Below are 22,784 nucleotides of genomic sequence, written 5' to 3'. Positions count from 1 at the left end.
GCATATATGAGGCCTGAAATCTTATGCAGCAAACTGGTCAAAGTAATTCATTGCATGAAGTCCTGTTGCCCGTATGATTACTGAAATGGCTAACTGCCCCCAAGTAAATACGTCCAGAGCAGGTCAAAGCAATAAGCTGAGCAGTAGGTTTGCAGAGGTACCCCAGTGTAAATTCATACAGCCATCTTCACATGTCAGAGGAGTTTTAAAAGTTAAAAAAAACACAGTTAAAAACAAAGGAAAACCCCTCGGCCACTTGATACTAAAGTATATACAGTCTGCCTGCCCCTCTGGAAACTTGCCAATATTCCCCCTTCCCTGCCATCACCTTTATGGGGGACAAATGTTCCCATGAAAGTGGGGGTGGGGGACTGGATTCTTCCCAGCCCTCATTTCTTCCATTTATCTAGGTCCACTTTTACCTTGTGAATTATTGGGCCAAAACTGATCTTACCATGTAAATCTGATCCAAGGTAACTGATTAGGTTATCACATACAACACTGAAACTTGCTGCAATAATTTTTTTAAAATTTGAGTACTTGCAATTACATCTGGCATATATACATCCAAAAACTCTGACTTGTTACATGGAGCATATTATATTTGGTTTTTAAAATTGCACCAATGCAGCTGTCAGGAGAGGAATAAACATATGCAAGCAGGGACTGCAGAGCACATGAACATTAGAAGCTACCTGCAAGCCCTTTTAAACACATATTTTGCTTCTTCAAAATCTGGCACAGCCCTAGTTGAAAGCATAAGACATTATCATATTTATGTTTTATAATTAAACCCAGCAGTCAAGACCTAAAATCTCATATATACGCACTGTTGAAAAATTTGACCTTTGCAAATTTAAGTATGAAGTTATCTGATCCACACCTCCTGGCTTACTGTGAACTTTGTTGTCAATTGGCTTTTGCACTTCCTGAATATTTCAATAGTTTTCAACTCACGAAATATTATCAGAATGCATTTTTAAAGGTGTATATTAAGAGAAAATATGTTTAGTAATGCAAAAGTAGGACCTACAAAAATGCTGCAGTGTAGAGTGAGCCTGTCCAGGATACTCCATTCCATCCATCCTCCCATCCTATTTTCCCTCCCAATAGTCAGCATTCTGTGCCCATAGATCATGGTCAGTCCTCATTGGCTGGTGACATTCCCCACCCTCCAATTCCTTAAGGTTGTTTTTCCCCCTAAAGTTTTTTTTAACATTTTTGCAAACTTAGGATTTCTCTGAGCTTGCCAATACCACCCTTGCAGGTGAACATTGGAAAAAGAAGGAATGATATTTTGAGAGAAAATACTTTAGCAGCTTGTATTTTGAGATAAGATGCCTTCTAAAAAGAACATTTGGAAAGAAAATAAATTCAGAGATGTGTTCTTTGAGAGAAAATGATTTAGAAATGAGAAAATATGTTTAGAAATACGTATTTCAAAGTTGTTGTTTTTTGGTTTAAAAGTATGTGCAAATTATTACAAAGTAATATGGAGCGGAAATAGGTTGATTTGTCCATTTCTACCCAAAGATCTTTCTTTTTGTCTAAAAAAGGATGGACAAATATTATTTTCATGAAATAATAAAGAAGATGGTAATAACTAAATGAGTATATAGTGCACCATTTTAGAGTGCTTACTATTTAGTAATGAAAAAGAACAAAACGGTAACAAAGAAATCAATGGATAATTAAATATCCTCCTGAATGGACCTTTTGAATTTCAGTGTTCACTTTTGGAATTACAAAAACACTGGGATGGATCCAGACTTAATCATATTCAGAATAGGCCCATTGAAAAAATGTCCTATTAAATGCAAGTATGGCCAAGTCTAGTCCATCCCAATGTTTCTGTTTTTTATATTCAAGACAAAAAGATATGGGAATTTTAGATTCAGATTAATTTATACATAATCAGAACATAAAAGAAGCTTCAGAATCTAGAACAGCCATACTTTCTTATATCAGCTTAAATAATCAAATCACTTTACTTCATTATAATTCCAATGGTTAATTAATAGCAGCAGTTTTAGTTTTAGTTTCCAATTTTTGAAAGTTTCTCACAAAACTAGGCTTTTCCAGTTCAGTATTAGTCTTACCAAGGTTACTTTTTACAGCACTTGAAAAACAACAAAGACTTGTCATGGATCATGTGGTAACCTGTCATTTCAAGGATTTCTCATTTTGGCAGATCAAAATCAGTAGCTCTCATCACAATTCAAATAGCAATGCAGCATGATTTGTTGGTCTCAAGAGATACTTAAAGCTAATGCTTGCATAGAAATGTAAGCTCTCTCATTCCATGGGACTTGGCTTGTCTGAGTCAGGAAAATACAACCTCAATATATCCTGCCTTCATCGAGATGGAGTATATCCACCATTATCCAAGAACTTACTACTGGCCAGTAATATTATTCAAAGTTCATGCAGGTAATTTTCTGTGGATTATCAGTTTTTTTCAGCTCTCTCATCAAAAACAGTTACTCACTGGAATGCTGCCTTAACAAAGGAAAAGTAATGAATACTAGCAGGCATGGCTGGTTTGCTTCCCATCTCCTTTCCTGTCACCTTCTCCCCATTACATATAAATCAATCTGAGACTTCTCCAACAACATTCATAGCTCTCTTCCTGCTATCCTAGCTTAGATTTAACTTTATGAGTCGTGAATATCAGACCTAGAGATGGTTCTGGAGGACACTGATATTGCAAACATGCATTTATGGAATAAACAAATACCATTGCTTTTTTAGGTACAAATACGCTCAAACTTCACACAGGAATTTTAACCTACATTTCTCCTTATGACAGAAGCCTATTAGGAATTTGTGAGAAAACTAAAAGAAGCTTTGTTACAAGATATACATTTTTCTCAATCATCATCATGTCAGGTGATGATCACAAACCTTTCTCATCCCCTCTCTACTATATATATCAAAAGTTAATATTGAGTATCATAGATTTCATCCAAGGATGGCCAAAACCTAACCCCACCATTGTTCATCTCATATGGGATGGAAAAGTCAAAAGAAATTAGGAAAGAGAAGCTAGTATGTATCTAAAAATCTGAAAACAGCAGCTGAAAAATGGCAGACCTCAGAACAAAGAGGAGACAACCAACTAATCACCTATTAGGCCTTAGCTAGACCTAAGGTTTATCCCAGGATCATCCCTATTAATGTAAATGACACATAGGATATCCTGGGAGCAGGCAGGGAAGACCCCAGGACGACCCCGAGATAAACCTTAGGTCTAGCTAAGGCCTATGAGACCCAGGCCTAATCTTCACCAAGCAGGATATTGCACTATGAAAGCGGTATATAAAAGGCAGGAGCCACATAAAGCAGGATATAGTGGTATTAAAGCAGTATATGGTATGTGTCAATGGGCCCCAACAGTTGTCAGTGCACTTCAATACTGCTATAAAGCAGTAGTGTAGCTCCTGCCTTTTATATACCACTTTCATAGTGAAATATCCTGCTTGGTGTAGATTAGGCCCTAGTTAATTTCATTCATGACTTTGTTACTTCCGGATTATAATACTACTCTTGTAATACATTCTATGTGCTCATGACGATGGCTGCAAAGTTCAGCTACAGTCAGAATGCCACTGCCCACTTGCTACTGGATGTAACTTGGGCCAGATCTACACCAAGCAGGATATAACACTTTCAAAATGGTTTGAAAACAGTATATGGAATGTATCCTGGGCCCAAACAGTTGTCAAAACAGTTCTAAACTGTTATAAAGCAGTAGTGTTGATCCTGCCTTAGAGAGAACAGATTACAACTATTCTGAAATGGTTACTACTTTGTTTTTAAGCCCATTCCAACGTTCTAGTTTTGGCTTTTAAATCATACATGCTCTGGGACCTGATAAAATCGGGAAGCATCTTTTGACTTATGATCCTCCACATCACACCCCCAGCTTTAAGAGTAGCCAATGAGACCCTTCTCTTCTGGATGCAAGGCTGTCATCAACAGGGAGCAGAACTTTTTCTATTGGTATCTCCAGGACTTTGAGATGCTCCCAAAAGATCCATTGTCTATTTCCTCGTCATTCCTTTACACACGGAAGGAAGAGACTGAAAGTTTTAACTTTCGCCTTTGAATTTCTCATTACATCTGAATTCAAGAAACTGCTGTTTGCTTTATATTATAAAACTATCAAAGCGGTATACGAATAAGATAATACCAAAAGAATCGCAACAATAGAAACGAGATTAAGAAAAACGCAGACCAATTCATAATACATACACTATACAATCTGGCAGTAGTGTATATGGACAAAATCAATAGTCAGGAAATGCTTGTTGAAACAAATATGGTTTTAGAAAGAGAGGAAATGATAATATCATTTGGTACATGCCTTATGTCTGAAAGGAGGCTGTTTCAAAGAATAGGTCCTTTCACTCTGAAGAACCTCTTCCTATGAAGGCTTACTGATTGTTGTTAGTTAAACCATAGCATTGTGATCCTAGTTCAGCTAATCAAAGTTAGAATAAACCAGTTTACAGAGCTCAGATATAATGGGAAATTGAAGTTTATTCAAAAGTGAAAAAAGAAGTTTTCAATCTTCTCTAATGCATGGAGGGCAGGGGAGTGTGCAAGCCTGCGATTTATGCAGACTGGCTCTCATAACAATAAACTGTGGTTTGTTACTAGATTTGAACAGGGTTAATGACTTGCTGAAGGTCATTATATTTATTATTTATAAAAGCTTCTAATATGCACTAGGAATTATTCCAGACTAAAAAAACACACCACTGTCCACAACCTCATAATTTAAAAGTGTTAGCATAGGTCAACATTTCACATCCAGCTTCAATTGCTATCTAACCCAAACACTCTCAGAATGGTATGATAAAGTTATATAATGTTTCATCCTTGCAAACTAGCCCTTTCCCACATCATCCTTGAGAACTGCGCTGTGCAAGGATACAGATTGTAGCAGCCAGGAAACATCCAATCACAGTGGCCATTTTTTTTTTTTTAGAGGTGGGGCACTGTAAGCTGTACCTGTGTACAGTCCAGTTTATATTGAGTTTTCCCCATGCAATCCTGTCTGTAGATCATATGAAGAAATAAGCAGTCTGAATCAACCCATATTTTTTAAAACTAATATAAAGCCCATGTCACCATGGACATTAGCGGACGTCCCCTTCCCCTCCCCATGGGCAACAACAGCCTATCCACATGGCTGTGTCTGGGGCCCACCTTTGTGCCACATTGTTTGGCCAAGCAGGGCTGTCTGTCATCCCACAGGCGGCAGCTCTGCCTGTTTGCTATCAAGTGTTATTAAAGTTCGAGCTTAGATCTTGTTAGAACTCTCAAAAAAAATTGCATGTCTACACTGCTCAAGCTTCACTTTAAAACAAAAATGAGCAAAATCGATCTTGTAGTTCTTGAGTAATAAGACTTACTCTACCATATTCTTATATGGATAAATTCAAATTAGTGTCACCTCTCTTGTGATTGAGATTACATGATTTACTAACCAGAGTTCCATATCCTGGTTAGTAAAACCTCATCAAACCGGATTTCCCTGTTTTGCATATAATACAAATTCTAGTTTAAACAAAACAGGATATCTGCAACAAAGCTGGTACTCCAGACAAAGAGGGGAGGAAAACGGTGAAGGAGGAGTGCACAGCCTGAGACTTGTTCTTGGTTTTATAAACCAGAGTTTATGAACATTACTTCCAAACCAGCCCAGAGGCATTCATAATGCTTGAGGAGGATGAGCAAGAACCTTTTATGCATGAGATATAAATACTGGTGAAAGGTACATGAAGATCTTCAGAATAATGCTTATATAATCCGGTTGGAGGACCATCTGTACTAGTGTTTCTTCTCAACGAAAAGCTATTAAAAGTGCTAATTTCAGTCTAACTAATTTCATGCTTCAAAGAGAGCACATTTCAGTATTGTGAAAATTAACCTTTGGTTGTTGGGAATATAATGTTTTGTAATATTCACAGAATTTTTTATTGCTTACTACAGAACAATCTTGTATATGTCTGAGCAATGTCTTCTTTCTAGATACCACCATCCTTGCGCTCATTTTTGAGAGTTCAGGGTATACCAAAAGTCACAGTTTGGTGAAAGAAACCATGGCAATTGGCAAATAGGGAGAAAATTTAAATTTGTTAAACATGAGAAGAAAATTAAATTACCTAATTAATTTATATTTTTCTCGTAGAGAGGAAATACGATCTCTGAGACTGGGTAGAAAAAGATAGTGAACATGAAGAGGCAAGCCCTGTCCCCCAAGCAAAATCCCCAGGAAGGCGCCAAGCTAGGATTTTATTTTAAACCCAGGTGAAAGAACAGGGAAAGAGTAGTTTGCTCAAAAGGCAAGAGAAAAAAACCTCCGACTGCTTCTCTACAATTTCAGCTCTCAAAAGAGACCAAGGGCCTGTATCACTGGACATAGCACTATCTGGTGTGGGCAGATGCGCTCCCTTCTATAAGAAAAATAGAAAACCACCAGGTAAGAATTTCCTTTTTGCTCCTCATAAGAAGGCACCTTAGGGATGTGAAAAAGTAATACACTCGACGGTGGACAAGTCTGCAACATGGCCCAATTATCCAGCAAGACAAGATCCTGAAGGCTCTGCAGAAAAGCATTTGTCTGACACCATTTTGGATGAGGCAATGGTTTATATCTGTACTGCTTTGTGAAGGAATCCATAGAGGCTCAAGTGGCTGCATTGTGAATCTCCTCCAAAGGCAGCCTTTCCCAAAGATTAGTGAGACAGCAATACCTCTGATGGAGTAGATTTTAATTCCATTGAAGCTTACAAATACAATGGAGTGATCCATGCTCTAATTTCCCAGGGAAGTTTGGTTATGGTCATTTCCCAAAAATTATGAACCCAAAGCCAAAGGGTCAGCCACAGACTGCCTGATGGGCTTGAGACCTAAGTATCCAAAAACATAAAGTGCAGTATTCAGAATCCCACCTCGGTGAGTCAGGCAGATTGGGTGTCAATAACTCCACCCCAGAGGCATTTTGCCAGCACTAATTTCGGATTTCTGTCTGGCAATATGATCTGGCTGCACATGAGATTATTTTAGACAGAGATAACATGTTTAACCTCTCAGGTGTAGTGCAGCTGTCAGTTCAGGAGGAACTCTGCAGATGAAAGATGCTTCTTTTCCATCCATTCCTTCACACCAAAGTCTTTCACTGAGTATGGGTGGGGTGGGGGTATAAGGGAAGTGGCTAACCTAGCTCAGGGCCTGGAAATCCTCTCTCATCCTGTTATACAAGGTCATACTGGCTGTTTCTGGCTGAATATTTTTCCAGGGCTCATGCTTCTACTTCTACAGTGAATGGTGACTCCTGGAAGGTTAAGTTAAGCCATGCTTTTCAAAGTTAGTGGTAAAGGATAGATTTGGGCCACAGCTAGACCTAAGGTTTATCCTGGGATCATCCAGGGTTCGCCCCTGCCTAAGCACTGGATCCCCTGTGTCACCTAGATGAACAGGTTTGACCCCTGGACTATCCAGGGATAAACCTTAGGTCTAGCTATGGCCTGGGTCTACTATGTTGGGGAACACTCAGGTGTGGTGGCTCCAGTTGTAGCCTTACTGTTCTTCCCACATAGGTTAAGCCTAAGGGAACGAGGCATGGGCAAACAGAAAATTGTTAGCTTCCAGCAGAGATGATACATGGTACTTCCAGACCGAGGGCTCCTAGTGCATCCATTCAGAAGGCATTGTGTAGCTACTCTGTCTTTTCTGTATTGATGAAAAAAAGACTACAGAAGCAATGGAAAATACAGGAGGGTTATAAGTGTAAAATACCGTATGGCTTCGCAATAAAATTAAGCGAATGAAGCAGAATGATGGCATGATAAAAGCCCTGTTTGGAAGCCATCTTGTAAGTTCTTCAGTTCTTCACTAATTTTCAAATCCTGTTTTTTCTCTCTCTTTGTTTCAGTTTTTTGTATGCGTTTCTCAGCTCCTGTAAGAAGCCCTGAGAAAGTCTTTCCTAAGTGAGTCAGGAAAATGACTGAGGTTCTAGGAGAGGACCAAACTCCTCAGGAAGTGCTTCTTGGTACTGCCAATGTAATTCCAGAGCTGGAACCTTTCCCTGAGTAAAATGTTTTCCTCCTACAAGGGAAGAAAGTGCCAAACTCTTACATTTTGCAAGTGATTTTAATCTAAAGTATAGGACAGTGTTTAACCACCCATTTCAACTGAATGAAAGTGATCCGATGAAAGGTGGCATAACAGTTCCTGAGCTTTCTGGATGACACATATTTCTTTTACCTTTTTCAATCAGGTTTCCAATTTAGTTATGGAATCAAGACTGCTTTAGTTGTTCTAATGGAGGATTTTTGCAATTAGAGGGAATGCTTCCTTGATCTCTCAATGGTGTTTGACATTGTACATTCCACAATGTAGAACATGGCATCTTATTGGACGATTTGAAACATCTGCATAAGGTTGCAAGAACTGGCACCGGACTGCTTTTGCTCCTTTTTGATGGATCAATTCTACAAGATGGTTATTGGAAACACCTGCTCTGTCCCTTGGCAGATTTGATTAAGTTCTGTCATCTCTCACCTGAAGTTCATCCGAAGCTGCTGGGAAAGGTAATAGTTTAGACGGTTGGTAGTCATTGGTACACTGCTGGCGCCCAAATGTGTAATTCCTTAGCTAAATAACCAGGAGCAGCTGTCACTGTTTTGAGTCAGTGTCTGAAAGCTATTATCAGATGAATAAGTGTTAACAAAATAAAGCTGAATTGAGACAAAGCAGAAAGCTGGTTCCGAGACTACAGGTGCTGCAAATATGTGATATACCTGCTACTGAAGCAGGTATTTTAGCTTGGGTGTCCTTCTGAAGCCACTGCTGCTGTTGGAGAAGCAGGTGGCAGAAGTGGCTAGCTGTACTTTTATCAAGTTACATCTGCTATTCCAGCTACATCCATGCCACTGTAATATCAATGTGCTCTACATAAGGCTGCCCTTGAAGGTAGTTTAGAAACTAGAATTTGTGCAGAATTGTAATGCAGGCTATTGGAAGAAGAAAGAACAAGGGGACAGGAGCAGGCAGAAGAAACATCGGGGCCTGCTCCTGTTGAACTCTTCCCCCACCCCCACAGGGCAAACTGTCATCTTGGCCCTGTGGGGAAGAAGAAAGAACAAGGGGACAGGAGCAGGCAGAAGAAACATCATGGCCTGCTCCTGTTGGATCTTCCCCCACCCCCACAGGGCAAACGGTCATCTTGGCCCTGTGGGGAAGAAGAAAGAACAAGGGGACAGGAGCAGGCAGAAGAAACATCATGGCCTGCTCCTGTTGGACTCTTCCCCCACCCCCACAGGGCAAACTGTCATCTTGGCCCTGTGGGGAAGAAGAAAGAGCAAGGGGACAGGAGCAGGCAGAAGAAACATCATGGTCTGCTCCTGTTGGACTCTCTCTCCTCCCTCCCCCCCTCCTGAACTCCTGTTCCTTGTGTGTCATGTCTTTATTAGACTGTAAGCCTGAGGGCAGGGACTGTCTTTTTTACTAAGTGGAAGCCGCTCTGAGAGCCTTTTTTGGCTGAGGAGCGGGGTATAAATATGATAAATAAAATAAATAAAATAATAATAATAAATAATATTGGTAAGGTTTGGTGGATACGAACATATTCAAATGGTTTTGTGCCAATCACACTGGCTGCCAGTGATCTTCCATGGCTAATCTAAGATGCGGATTCCTAACTTGAAAACACTTCAGGGCTTGAGGCTGACATTTCATAACCTTTTCAGGTCTCAACTGAGAAACTGTTCAAAATATCCTCCTTTTGGGCAATTAAATTGACATGGGTAAAGAGCAAGGGTTTGTCAGTGGTTGTCCTAGCTTTGTGGAGTAACTCCCCCAAGACATTTGTCAGTGTTCCTTTCTGATCTTAGGCTCCTCTATAAAGCCCATATGTTCCAGAAGACTTTTGATTAAACTGAAGAAAGAATGTACTTTGGTTTTGGTGGTGATGTTGTTTAAGTGTTAATGTCCACAGTTTTGTGTTTATTCTTAGTTTGTTTTATCATAAGCAATTCGTTTAAAATGATGTTGTTAGCCACTCTGAGCAACCATGGAAAGGTGAACCATGAATATTTTAAACAAGCAGGCAAGCAAACAAACATGGGCTGCATACTCTCAAAAACTTGGGACAATATTGGATGTGCTAGACAATTTTAGTAACTCCTACTATTATCTGTAATATTAGATTTGAATATATGCTGGAGGGGTAGTTGTGTCAGCCTGCTCACAAAAACTACAAAATATGCTAAAGTACTTCGAAGACTAACAAATGTATTGTGTCCTAAGCTTTTGTGGGGCATAGTCCACTTTGTCATATACATGAAGCTTTATTCTCAGCCCATTATCTATTTACCTAGCTATCAATATACAAACACACAAGCACAGAAATGTTATTACAAAGTGAGACCAGTACGCTGAGCAATACAAGAGACAGATGTATTCTATTAATCCTCAGAATCAAATGCAAGCAAATTCCAGGGTTAAAAAAATCCAATTGAAATATCTATCTCTATTAAGTAATAAAACAACAAATCAAAATGGTGTTTATGTATAGTATTCATCTTGATTTTCCAATTCATTGCCAATACAGAATGGGTCAAACTCAGTCCAAAGGGAGCATTTATCCTTTTCACTAGACACTGATGACAATTCCTTCTACATTGTAATAGGACACAGCTATTCTCTCTCTCTCTCTCTCTCTCTCTCTCTCTCTCTCTCTCTCTCTCTGTGTGTGTGTGTGTGTGTGTGTGTGAGTGAGTGAGAGAGAGAGAGAGAGAGAGAGAGAGAGAGAGAGAGAATGAGTATATGAATGTATGTGTGGATGCGTTTGTCTGTTTATATCTGTATCCAGCACATCATTTAATGCATCTGATAAAGTAGGCTTTGGTCCACAAAAGTTTATGCCATAATAAAACTGTTTCTCTTATGTTGCCTTTAGGATCCAATCCTAATGTAAACATGCCTCATTGTACCACCTACTGGCCACAGAGCCCTGAGAACATCCCTCTACCCAAGCACATTTCATCCCTATTTATAAACTAAACGATCATCTCTTTTGAGGGCACACCTGGAGATAACTCTTCCAGGACCATCTGTTTTGTACCTCAAGCCTCTAGGGTAATTAGAGACTAGAAGTCCAAAACTCTGCTAGCACACAAGAGTTCCAGTTGACTGAAACAACCTAAATTTGAACAGGTTTGACGGGGGGGAGGAGGGATCAGACTGCCCACTTAGCAAAGTTCTCCTCAAGATCTGAGGTGATGAACTGACACTTGTGAGTGTCCTCTTCCATTCCACATTTCCCCAAGTCTCCAGTAAGTCCTTTTAAGACCGATCTAGGGTCCACCCACTTTTCATAGCTCCCAATCGGAGCAGTTACTGTCATAAACTCAGAAGTAACTGCTCTGTTCAGCAATTTTCCTCTTTTTTTTAAAAAAAAAAAAGTCTTCATCTTGCTTTTGCACAATTCAGCACGAGCGACTGACAGCTGTCATGCTTGTGTTAATTTCCCCCATGTTCTACCACTCTGCACTGAATTTGCCTACTTTCCCCAGTTCTGTCAATGTCCTCATCAATGTCCTGCACCTTTACCCATCTCCCCTCCCCGCACTTTCTGCTTGATGCTTCTCCTTCACTTTCACAGGGCACGACTGGAAGAGCGCATGCCCATCCAGATTATTGGGTGTCATTTTGCTCCACTGCTGCAACTATGTCAGCAGGCATGGAACCTACTGGTGCCAGATGAGATCAAGAAGCTGTTTGATTTGGTCTGGGAGACTGGAGCAGTGGTAGGCTAATGTCCAGAATGCTACTACCAAATGCCCCAATTTTGGGTAGGATCACATGCAGACTTAGCACTGCACAGTTCCAAAGGACTGCTGGGCAGACAACGTCAAAATCCAAGTGGCTGAAGGCCAATTTCTTTAAGGCCATGGACATGTTTGAGGGGTGGACCCCCCCACAAAACAAAATATTTGTGTATGCATTTTGAATGCATGGTAGAAACAAACATACTAAACTTCTCAACCTTAAGAAGTTGATTTTAGAAAGAAATACTATTTTAATTATTATTAATTTAATTATGTGGGTTCATATTCCTAGAACTATTCTGAAGTAATATGTCCATGAGATTAACAACTCTGAAATTATGCTCTTGATGTTTTACATCAATACTGAAGTAATACACATTCTAACAAAATCCCGAATTGCTGGGACAAAATTGTGTATCCCTCTGTCAGATTCTGTTTTACATTTTAAATCTAATGTCCCCTCTACCAGGTGAGACAGGAAAAGGAATAGGACTTTCCCTGTCCTTGAAGAAGGAAGGAAGGAAGGAAGTGAAAAAGGTGGCACATTTATCATTCAGTGCAGCTTTGAAGGTGCATCAGTTATATAGGAAGCCCCACTATTTGAGACAAGGCCTGGAAAGAATATTAAAAGACAATCTATTTAGCATTGGTATATTTTGTTAAGATGGCCCCAGAGGATAAGAAGCAACAACAACAAGCAGACAAGCTATTATCATTTACTGGACCAACAACAGTGGCTTAAAAAGTATGCAGTTTCTGGTTCACAGAATTCTGGCAATTATCTGCCTGAAGTAGAGTTTTTATCTCAATAGCCTGCATACACTTTCAGCAACACAAGTTCATCCATTAAAAGATACGATCTTACCTAACACCACAACATCTGTAAGTGATGGCCTCAAAAAGTATTTTAGTGCTCTAGGCCACAGCTTTTCAATCTAAAAGAACAGGTGCACATATCAATTCTGCAGTGTGTCTTCTTCCTCTGGAAATTCTGGATAGAGTCTGCCACTCATTCTTTTATAATCAAGATGGTATTCTTACTATACAATATGCCATCTCCTACAAAAATGAGGCCTGTGTGATATGATGTATACATTTTGTAGAGGATTTTGTATCTAGAGTTTGCAATAGAAGTGATACATAATAATAATTCAAACAAAAATAGTTATTCAATTATCATGTTGGCTCAAGCTCCACAAAGTCAGGACATTGGAAGCTAGGACTGATACTTTAACAGATGTACCCCATGATCACTGAAGATCTTTTGCAATGTCACCCGCACTTTTCCTTGGTGAGGATGGAGTACCTGGGACCAGCAAAGATGCCCCATGTTGTCCTGGTCCTGTATTGCGTTGTGAAGCCTCTGAATCTTAATGTATTGATAGAGGAATCTTGCTGTGAGTTGCCTCATGCCTCTTTGTTGTAAGTAAGCTTGTAAGCAAGAACAATTTGTGACATTGCACAACACCATTACAGATATCACAGGGCCCACTTGTTAAGGCATCAGCTTTAGCTTGCAATTGCCTGGCTTTGTGAGCTTGAGCCAACATGAGATAGCCTTAACTCTGGTCTTCATCTCACATGTTTTTTGTTCATTGAATTTCCCTTTTTTAAAAAAGAAAAAAGAAAAAAGTGGGGGACGTTTATTTTTACAGTGTTCCGAAGTAACAAAAACACAAACTAAATACAAACAAGACATTAACTAAGATGTGCACAAAAGAATAGATGTCTCTTTGTATGATCAGAACAGCTTACTTCTGAATAATAATAATAACAACAACAACAACAACAACAACAACAAGTTTATTTGTTACCTGCCTCTCCCTCTGGATCGAGACGGGGTACAACACAAATGCAAACATCATATAACTAATTAAAACATTTAAAACTAATACCCTGCACAGGATTCCAACATTTATTTCTCCTTTTCCTCCCTCTCTTCATTAATGAGCTGTTAATCAATTCCCTCAGCCTTCAAAATTACCTCATTCTTATCTCATTTGACAGTTTCCTACTACCCCTCTGCCACTGTGAGAATGTTGATAGGAACAGTATAATTTGTTTCAAAACACTTGAGTACTGGCAGCATTCTAGCTTCAAAGTGAACTTGAGTATGCCCGACATAACTTTGCCAGCAGTTGCTACCATAGTTTCACAAGGCAGAAAACTACAGCTCAGAATTCCACCAAATTAATGAAAGGCACAGCTCTTCAACAAGCTTGAATAAAATACATCAGTTGTTTTTCCTAGATTTGAAGGAAATATATGATATGCCAAGCCACAGCTTGGAGTAAAAACTACAAATGTATCCATTTCCAGTACTTTTTAACTAATTTTATCTGCGGCAATTTGTATTGGATCAGTTTGAAATCTTTAACGACTGAGGTCCTCACCAGGTAGATTACAGATGCCAAGTTTCAAGTTATTAGCTTAACAAGTGACATTTTATAAATAGAATTTTGAGGCTTATAATGGTAGAAGCTTCATCTCTTTTTAAGATTCCCTTTAATGAAGCCTATTCTTAATACTGCTAAATACTTAAAAATTCAGAGAAAAGTAGATATTATCTTTAGCACTGTACAGATTTGCTACATAATGTTATCAGAATTAAAGTCCAATGCTGGAATTTGTAGCAAGGAAATGTTATTACAGTGAAACGCTCCTAAAGCATAATCCATTCAAAGTTATGTAGTTTAAAAAATGAATGTCCTCAGTAGCAGAGTTAAACACCTTTTAAACTTTACTACTGAAATCAATGGGACTTAATAATGTACTTTTAATGTCATTTACTGTTTGAAAATCTACAGATAGGAACCCAAACAGCATTCATGCATACACTAAATCTTTTCTAGCTCCTTCAGTCCTCTTTCCACAGAAGATTCTGTATCTCCTAAAAAGGCAGAGTAGGAGAATACTCTTTCTTTAATTTATTTATTAATCTGAGGCTGCATCCAGAAACAAATGTCTGCATGTACAAAAGCCCTTTGGCCATATGGCATTCCAGTCAATGAAATCTGTAAAATGTTAAACTTGCCACTAGCTAACTCTCCATCTGCTTAAAAACTATAGTAAATAATTAAGATAATTTAAAATATTCCTAAAGATGTAGCTCATTTTTGAAATTCAAGTTTTAAAAATGTACCTGTAAGTTTATGGCAAATACAGACATGGTTTGCACATAAACACAACTCAGAGTTCGAAAACTCTGGGTTACTGTGAGCAAGCCACCCTGCTAGTGCACAGAACTTGCTCCTCCTGCCAATAGCATTGGGCAAACAAGGCAGGGACTCTGTCCTCAAGTTGGTTAGAATTAGATGTACTAGGAACTCTGGCTTGTTTCTTTCCAACAAGCCAGAGTTGTAACCCAGGGTTTGTTCTTGGGTTAAAACTCTGGCTTGTCAGAGGAGATACAAGCCAAAGTTCCCAGTACACACTGCCTCACCCATGGTAACACAGAATTTTAAAAAAAGGTCTGGGTTGCCTTTCATGTAAGCCATCCTATGTGGGCCTTTCATGTGAGCCATCTTGTTGTGAAACCTGTTAAAAGATACTGAGTTGTATGTATTTTGAAAAACTGAGGAAGGTAAATGTTTTTAATCTTGTTTTCACTAACAAGTCAATGAGGTGGAAAAAAAACCCAACTATTCTTTTAAATGAAAGCAAAAATGCCTTCAAGTAATGTTGCAAAATAAGAATTAGCCAATCATTCTCTAGTGCTCTTCTATTCCAAGGTCCGGGTACATATTAGTTCGCTATATAAGAAAATTTCTCAAGCAAAACTGTATAAAATGAGCTAATGAAATGCACTCCCACAGAAAACACAGTAATTCACTATTAGAAATCTCTAATCCAATCCACCCCAGCTTATATAGGTTAAAGAATAGATTCAACTATCCTGTGGCACATGTAAAGAAAAGCAGCTTGCCTTCTTGGGAACTGGTGGTGCTATAGATAAAACTTTAAGAAAAACCTCTGTACATGGATAATAGTTGGCAGTGGTGGTTTTGCAACATTTAGAATTGGGCTTTCCAAAAACGTTATGGACAACGAAAAGCATAATCATATTGGTAAATGGTTGAGTATTTCTAACCAGTTTGAAACCTCTACAAACAAAATATGTAAGTCAGTTATTATTCCAACACCAGAAGACAGTCAAAGTAAAATAAAAGCCCAATAGAACCATTCCCACTGTTCGGCTAAAATGTACTTCTTGCAGGCTTTCCTTGTTCTTTTCTCAAGCTTTTCAGACAGGTAAATGCATAATATGGATTTGCTGATATGTAATATGCAATACACAATGATAATAGGAGGAAAATGATAATTTCTGGGACAGAACTAAGTCAATTCTTCTATGCTGCTTTTGTAAACTAGAGAGGCTAAGGTTTAAATAGCAAAATGAAATGATTCTGCTTTGCTGCAATATATTATTGTTTCCATTGTTTACTCTGTTACTTTAGAATATCTACCTCTCTCTGTCTGGGGAGTTGTGGTCATCCATTATTCGATGTCTATCCATTCGGTTCATGGTATTGTAATGTGCAGGAGTAGATCGGGTCCCTCGAGACCCCTGTTCCACATTCCTACTGAAGAAACAAAACCATCAATGTCACAGACGGGGGAAATGAGCAATTTCCTATGCTAAACTCTAAAATGAATCCAGTTAATGAAAATATTAGCTGTGTAACCTTTAACATCCTTGACTCTGACATAATATCTTCAGAGCTGATAGGTTTCTATGCTTTCGCATACATGATATCTTATTATCCAAGTGTGGATTTTGGATGGTATCTTATGTAAAAGTTAGCATGCGGTGCAGAGTCTAAAAAAAATGTACAAATGTTATGAATCTTGGCTTTTACATAAAACATTAAAAGGAAGCTTTGAGGCCTTGTGGCTGAGGAGAGAAATTTCAAAATACAATCAAACATGTATTGTATGGAAGGAGAGGTATTTCTGTGTATTGATACATACCCTCCTGTCATGAATGACAACCACTTCTCTTTAATATACATCTCCACTGTCCAGCACTTAATTAATACTAGATGAAAGCAAAATCTAGACAAGGAATATTAAAGTCTAAAATAAAGCATGCAATTTGAGACTACTGGCGCAAAATAATCAGTGTTTATTATATAAAACCTGGTTAAACAGGCAACTGGTGAACCTTTTTACTGGTTCACATTGGTGCTGACATATTTCTTAACCATGTTTAAGGCAGAAGTAGAGAACTCATTGTATGGAGGGAAAGGTCTGCAGGAGGCTTCTGGTGGCTCCTGTTCACTTATACATCAGCTCTAAGTACATATTTTTATTTGAATTCTACAAAATATAATCCATGTGTTCTCATTATGTTTTAACTTCTCTTTAATGAGCTACCTTACGTTTAGCTCTTCATATAATGTTAAGTGGTCAATTGAATAACAGTTTAGAAGAGAAGCAGGACTACTAAAAGATAAGGTAGTAGTTTGTATATACTCAGGGTACTTCCTAGGTTTGTGAAAGTAAACGTCTGAAAATTAAGAGGGGGAATTGAAACCTCAGAAAAATAGCTCTGTAAACTTCCAGGACACTTGGAATACTGAAGCCACAAAGAGAAGAAATAGGTAGAGTAACTCATCTCACCGCCAGGAAAGGGAACTTATAGGTTCACAACGGACAAACAATCAGGAACATCTGTCTTTATTGTTACCTTTTACTGGAGGTAAGGGAGTAGCATACACAGTGGTCGAATCACTGCTGCATTAAAGTCTGGGATTTCTCCACTGCTTTTTATGGGCAACTCTCACTTCCCAGGCTCAAGAAAGCAGAAGTTGTTTTTGTTGAAGGTAACTGAGCCATGGAAGGGACAATGGAGGAAAGAGAAGGAGGAAGGGAACTGACTGGAGGTAAGCATTATAAGGGGAACTGGATTAGAACCAGGGAGGCGAATGCTGTAAGTCTGAAAAGCACACACCCCTCCTTGCCCACTATAGAGCAATAAAATGTTCAGGGCTGGCTGGCAGCTTGGATCCTAAGCCCTTTAGCACTGTATAGTAAAGCAGAGGAGAGAGTAGGAAAGAAGTGTTTTCTGCAAGCACCAAACTGCCACAAAGTTCCTGTTTATTTTATATATTTATTTATTGAGTACATTTATATTCCGTCTTTCTTCCATCCTAGAACTCAAGGTGGTGTATAGGGGATTCCTATCCAAGCATTGACCAAATCCAGACCTGCTTAATTTCAGCAAGGTGGCTACATCATGTGTCCTCAAACCATACTTAGTTCTAAGGCTGCTCAGAGCCCTGAACAGCAGCTCTCCAGTTAGAGGCTGGACATAATTTTCTATATAATTTCTGATCTCTCCTGCCCACATTCCCCCTTATTTAGATATCCCATTTGGGCACTTTGACACTTCTTGATCCTATCCTGCATAGCGTCAATCTCACACATACACAGGGGAAAACACATGCGGCTTGGCAAACGCAAGTATAAATAGCCCCACCCAAATATTCAGTAACCTAACAAGATGAGATTCCACATGCTAGCCAAAGTTACAGAGTGTATACAGCAACTACAACGTACAGCAACTACAGCGTAGCTGCTGTATCACATAATGTTCTAGAGAAGAAATTTCACATCCAGTTTAGGGGTCAGAGGGGTCTGTGCTGCCCATGCGTCCCAATATATATGCCTGTTTATATAGTATATTTCTGTGGATTTCAATTCTAAGCTGCTTAGCAGCCAATCTCAACTGAAAAGCAAGATTTAAATCAAATAAGCAAATAAATAAATAAATAAAATTTGCATTCTACTTTCTTGAAGCCAGTAACATTTCCAGGCAACAAATATAATTTGGAAAAATCCAAAAATAAATTCTTTAACACACGAGTGTCTCTGTTGTTGTTGAGTGTGATTTTGCAGGTTTCCAGCTGTTGGTATATAATTATAAGTCTTAGTAATTCACTAGTGTACTAATAACTGACTATTAGTATGATTTGATTGTTTTTACTGTTACCAAGAAAAAAGATTAATCTTAATGTTGTATCTGAATATACATACTCATCAAAAATGCTTGTGATCGCCCTCAATGAATAACAAATTCCCTAGCTTGTATATTTATCAAGTAAGAATCTTCCACCTTAACTGATATTTGGCAATGTTAGACAGGCACAATGGATGCTGGGATAGAATAGGAAGACTATGAAGAAAACTGGCCCCTGGCAGCTCAGCAGGTTATTAATATTCCAACATTATTGTACTGCAAATGAATGATTATGGTAGAAACACTCAAGAAAAAGTTGCAAGAAGCTTTTGTTGTTAAAAATAAACTTTAGTTATTCAAAATAATAGCAGTTAGTAACAGCATCACACATTTAACTGGACTGTTGCAAATTTTACTCCACCTCTTAATTTTTTTTTGTCATTGTCAGGAAGATTCTCCTGTAATCCTAGGGCCTTTCTGTGCTAAACATAATTTAAGGAGTATTTTTAATTTTAATATTGCAAAAGTTGTACCGTACTCAGTCACTGGATAGGAAACAGATACAGGAAATGTGTGATGGTAAAGTAGTATAAAAATATAATCTATAGAAAAGCTCCAGTCACTGACTGATATAATTATGGGCAATAGCCTTTGCTTAGGTAAATATATACATGAATTACATATACCTGTACCTATAACCTATATCAAAAGACAGATAGATCAACCACATACTGTTGGGTGTTTGGAAATATAAATGAAGGAACAATTATTCTTGTTCTGAATGGAATGACTTCTATTCTACTAACTGTTGACAATGGGAAGTCAAGAAATAAGAGGTAAATTGTTAATAAAGCACATCACTATTTATAAAAAAATATTTAATTGTTGTAGAAAAGCAAAGTAATTTTCATGTTCTTCTCATTATCTTGAGTTTACTGAAACATTTTTAGTAACTTCAATCTACATTCCACCCAACCCCCTAAATTGGTACACTAATTTACCTTTGTAGAGGCGGGACACTGGGGGACCACGACCTGGTCCTTCCTATACTGTCTCCACGGTGAGGGGACCCTGACCGAGAGCAATGATTGGATGACATCACTTGTTCTGGCACTGATAGTGTTGAGCTTTGAAGATCTCTTCCATTATGTCGGTAATCTGGGGGGAGGAAAGTTCAGAGAGCTGAAATAAATACACAGGTGTACGTATTTTACTTTTACTATTGTGCTAAATTTGTACAAATGCTAGAAAAGCTTCAGCCTGGAGAAAACAAGTCATAATATATAATGTTAGATTTTAATAATAATTAGAAGTTAATATTTATATAACACTATAACACTTTTCAAATTGCTCAAGGTATTTTATATGCTGCCAAAGAACACTCATAAAAAAATAAGTAAAGCCCTGCTTGATAAGACCAAAGACCTATGTAGTCCAGCATCCTGTTTCCCACAGTGGCCAATCAGATACCTAAGGAAAGTCCAAAAGCAGGACATAAGGGCAAAAGCCTTCTCCTCCTGTTGGTCCTCAGTGACTGACTGGTATTCAGAGCAATGCCTCTGACTACCGTCTGATCCTGGATCAGTATAGTATAGTAGCCATTGAGAGCCTTATCCAATCCCCCTTTAAAGCCATCCAAGTGGCAGCCATCACTACATTTTGAGGTATAACCCTTAATTATCCACTGCGTGAAAAAGTACTTCCTTTATCTGTCCTGAAACTCACACCATTCCGCTTCACTAGATGATCCTGCGTTCTAATATTATGAGAGATACTATATCCACTTTCTCCATACAATGCATAATGCTTTAAACCTATACTATGTTCCCCCTTACTCCCTATTTTCTAAGAAGCCAACGCGTTGTTTTCTTTCCTCATTAGGGATTATCTCCAGCCCAATTAGCCTACCCAGTTGAATTTTAAGATGCCTTTTTAATAATGTGCTGCTTTTAATTATGTATTACTTTTAAATGTTTTAATTTGTTATATGTATTTTATGATGTTTGTATTTGTGTTGTACCCCGCCTCGATCCAGAGGGAGAGGCGGGTAACAAATAAATATTATTAATTATTATTATTATTATTATGGTTGCATTTTACTTTTTTCCAGCTTCACAATATCATTTCTGAGGTGCAGCAATCAGAACTGTATACAGTATTCCATGCTAGTTGCACTAGATTTGAATAAAAGCATTACGATATTGACAAGTATTTTCAGTTACTTGTCTAATGATCTCTAACATGGGATCCATATTTTTCGCAGCTGCCCCACACTGGGTCAACGTTTTCATGGAGTTATCCACCATAATCTCCAAATTTCTTTCCTGGTCCATTAGCGCCACCTCAGAGCCCATCACTGTTAATGAGTGGTTAAGATGTTTTGCCCTAATGCACATCACTTTACAATTTTTTACTGTCATGCCCTCCCCACCTCATGCTTTCCCCCATCCTTGGCATTGCAGAAGATTCAGATTCAGACAAAAACAGGACTGATCATTTCAGGGCTGCTCAGGTAGTAGAATGTCATAATGGTGAGAGCTAGTCTCTGCCCAGCTTCTCGGTGGGGAGCAGGCCAGAGGAGTTGGACACTCCTTATCAGCTGCAAGATTCAACCTTGAGTGAGCGACATTCCTGCAGCTCAGGAGGCTGGCAGCATTTCTGTGGGAACAAGCATGTCGGAGACTTTGCTGAGGAAGTGAGGGTTTCCAATCTGTCTCCCTGAGATCGGAGGCGTCTGAAGAGAATAAAAAGCAACACCCTCTTAGCCATAGTTCATGATTACAGCAAAGTTTGTCTGCAGGGATAAATGGACTGCCAAAGAGCTCTATGTGCCCTACTTCTGTTTAAAAGCAGCTGCAGAGCTCAGGAAGCTTCATGGATACAACATCTTTAGTACTGGAAAACACTGCTGCTTGGAACATTTATCTTTTGGCTTGCCTTGACTTCCATGTTCATGGGACCTTGTCTTGGAAATTATTCCTGAATCCAGAACTGCTCTAGAAACCTGTGCATTTGAAACTTTGTCTTAGACTATGTCACTGGTCTTCAGAATTCTGCTCCCAGTTTCTGTTTGGATTGTGTCTTGGAACCTAATGTTGGATTTACAACCCTGTTTGTGCTCTTGACTGAACTGATTTATTGGGTCTATAACTTCTATAAAGTTTCTGTGCCACAGACTCTAAGGGATTGTGTTTCCATCTCACTACAATAAAGAGTCCATTGTTTGTTTTAACATTGGTGTTACAAGGGTACCAGGCCTGGCATTTACACTGAACAACTTCATTTATTTGATTTATACCCCACCTTTCTACCAAAAAATGGCATTTCATTTTGCCACTTCATTCCCCAGCTTGGAAAGATCCTTTTTTGTTTTAACAAATTCAATAATTTGGTGTTATGAGCAAATGTAGACATGTCACTGTTCAACCAAATTTTAGATCTTTTATGAACAAATTAAAAAGCACCACTCCCAATATAGGTCCTTGGGGTACCCCACTTCTTTCATCCTAATCCAACACACTTGCTTAGGGACTGTTTGAGCGCTTTCCCTAGTCCTATGTTCTTGTTGGCCCGACATTTCAACTCCATGGCTCTACTTCCTAACATTTAATTAAGCACTTAGTTTTCAGCCCACTACTTTATTTATTTATTTATTTATTTATTTTTACAGGATACTCCAAATACTACAAAATTTCCCACCAAGTTGTGTAAACATACAGTTAAACAAGAATTAGAAACAACATTCTCTTTCAACGGAACTCCGAGAATAACTTTTCCATCACAATCATACCAATTACAATAGAATACACCAACTTAACAGTTATATGTCTATTGCAATAATTGCATCCAACTGATTTGAAGTCTGGATGAAGTTCATTCTTCTCTCCCATAATAGCTTATAACTTGTTATTTTATGCATCGTGATAACGATCCAAATCTTCTTTTTCAGCCCACTACTTACTATTGTTCTGTTTATTTGA

At 38.5% G+C, this 22,784-nt stretch overlaps 1 protein-coding gene across 4 annotated transcripts in view; it reads right to left on the bottom strand.

Annotated features, from left to right (window-relative positions):
• RIMS2 (regulating synaptic membrane exocytosis 2) overlaps nucleotides 1-22,784 on the bottom strand; it is a 422,508-nt gene that overhangs the window by 146,777 nt on the left and 252,947 nt on the right. For 2 of the 4 annotated variants that reach the window (XM_063131026.1, XM_063131029.1), the window contains 2 exons: nucleotides 19,806-19,962; nucleotides 16,310-16,426 (listed from right to left, as the gene is read on the bottom strand). In XM_063131026.1, the coding sequence (XP_062987096.1) occupies nucleotides 16,310-16,426; nucleotides 19,806-19,962 (274 nt within the window). The remainder of the gene's footprint in view (nucleotides 1-16,309; nucleotides 16,427-19,805; nucleotides 19,963-22,784) is intronic. The other 2 variants (XM_063131028.1, XM_063131027.1) reach the window with 1 other exon arrangement.

Source organism: Elgaria multicarinata, chromosome 7 (genome assembly GCF_023053635.1).
Source record: "Elgaria multicarinata webbii isolate HBS135686 ecotype San Diego chromosome 7, rElgMul1.1.pri, whole genome shotgun sequence".
Classification (NCBI taxonomy): Eukaryota; Metazoa; Chordata; class Lepidosauria; order Squamata; family Anguidae; genus Elgaria; species Elgaria multicarinata.
The sequence above is the reverse complement of the archived record's forward strand: the minus strand, read 5'-3'. Positions and strand labels throughout refer to the sequence as shown.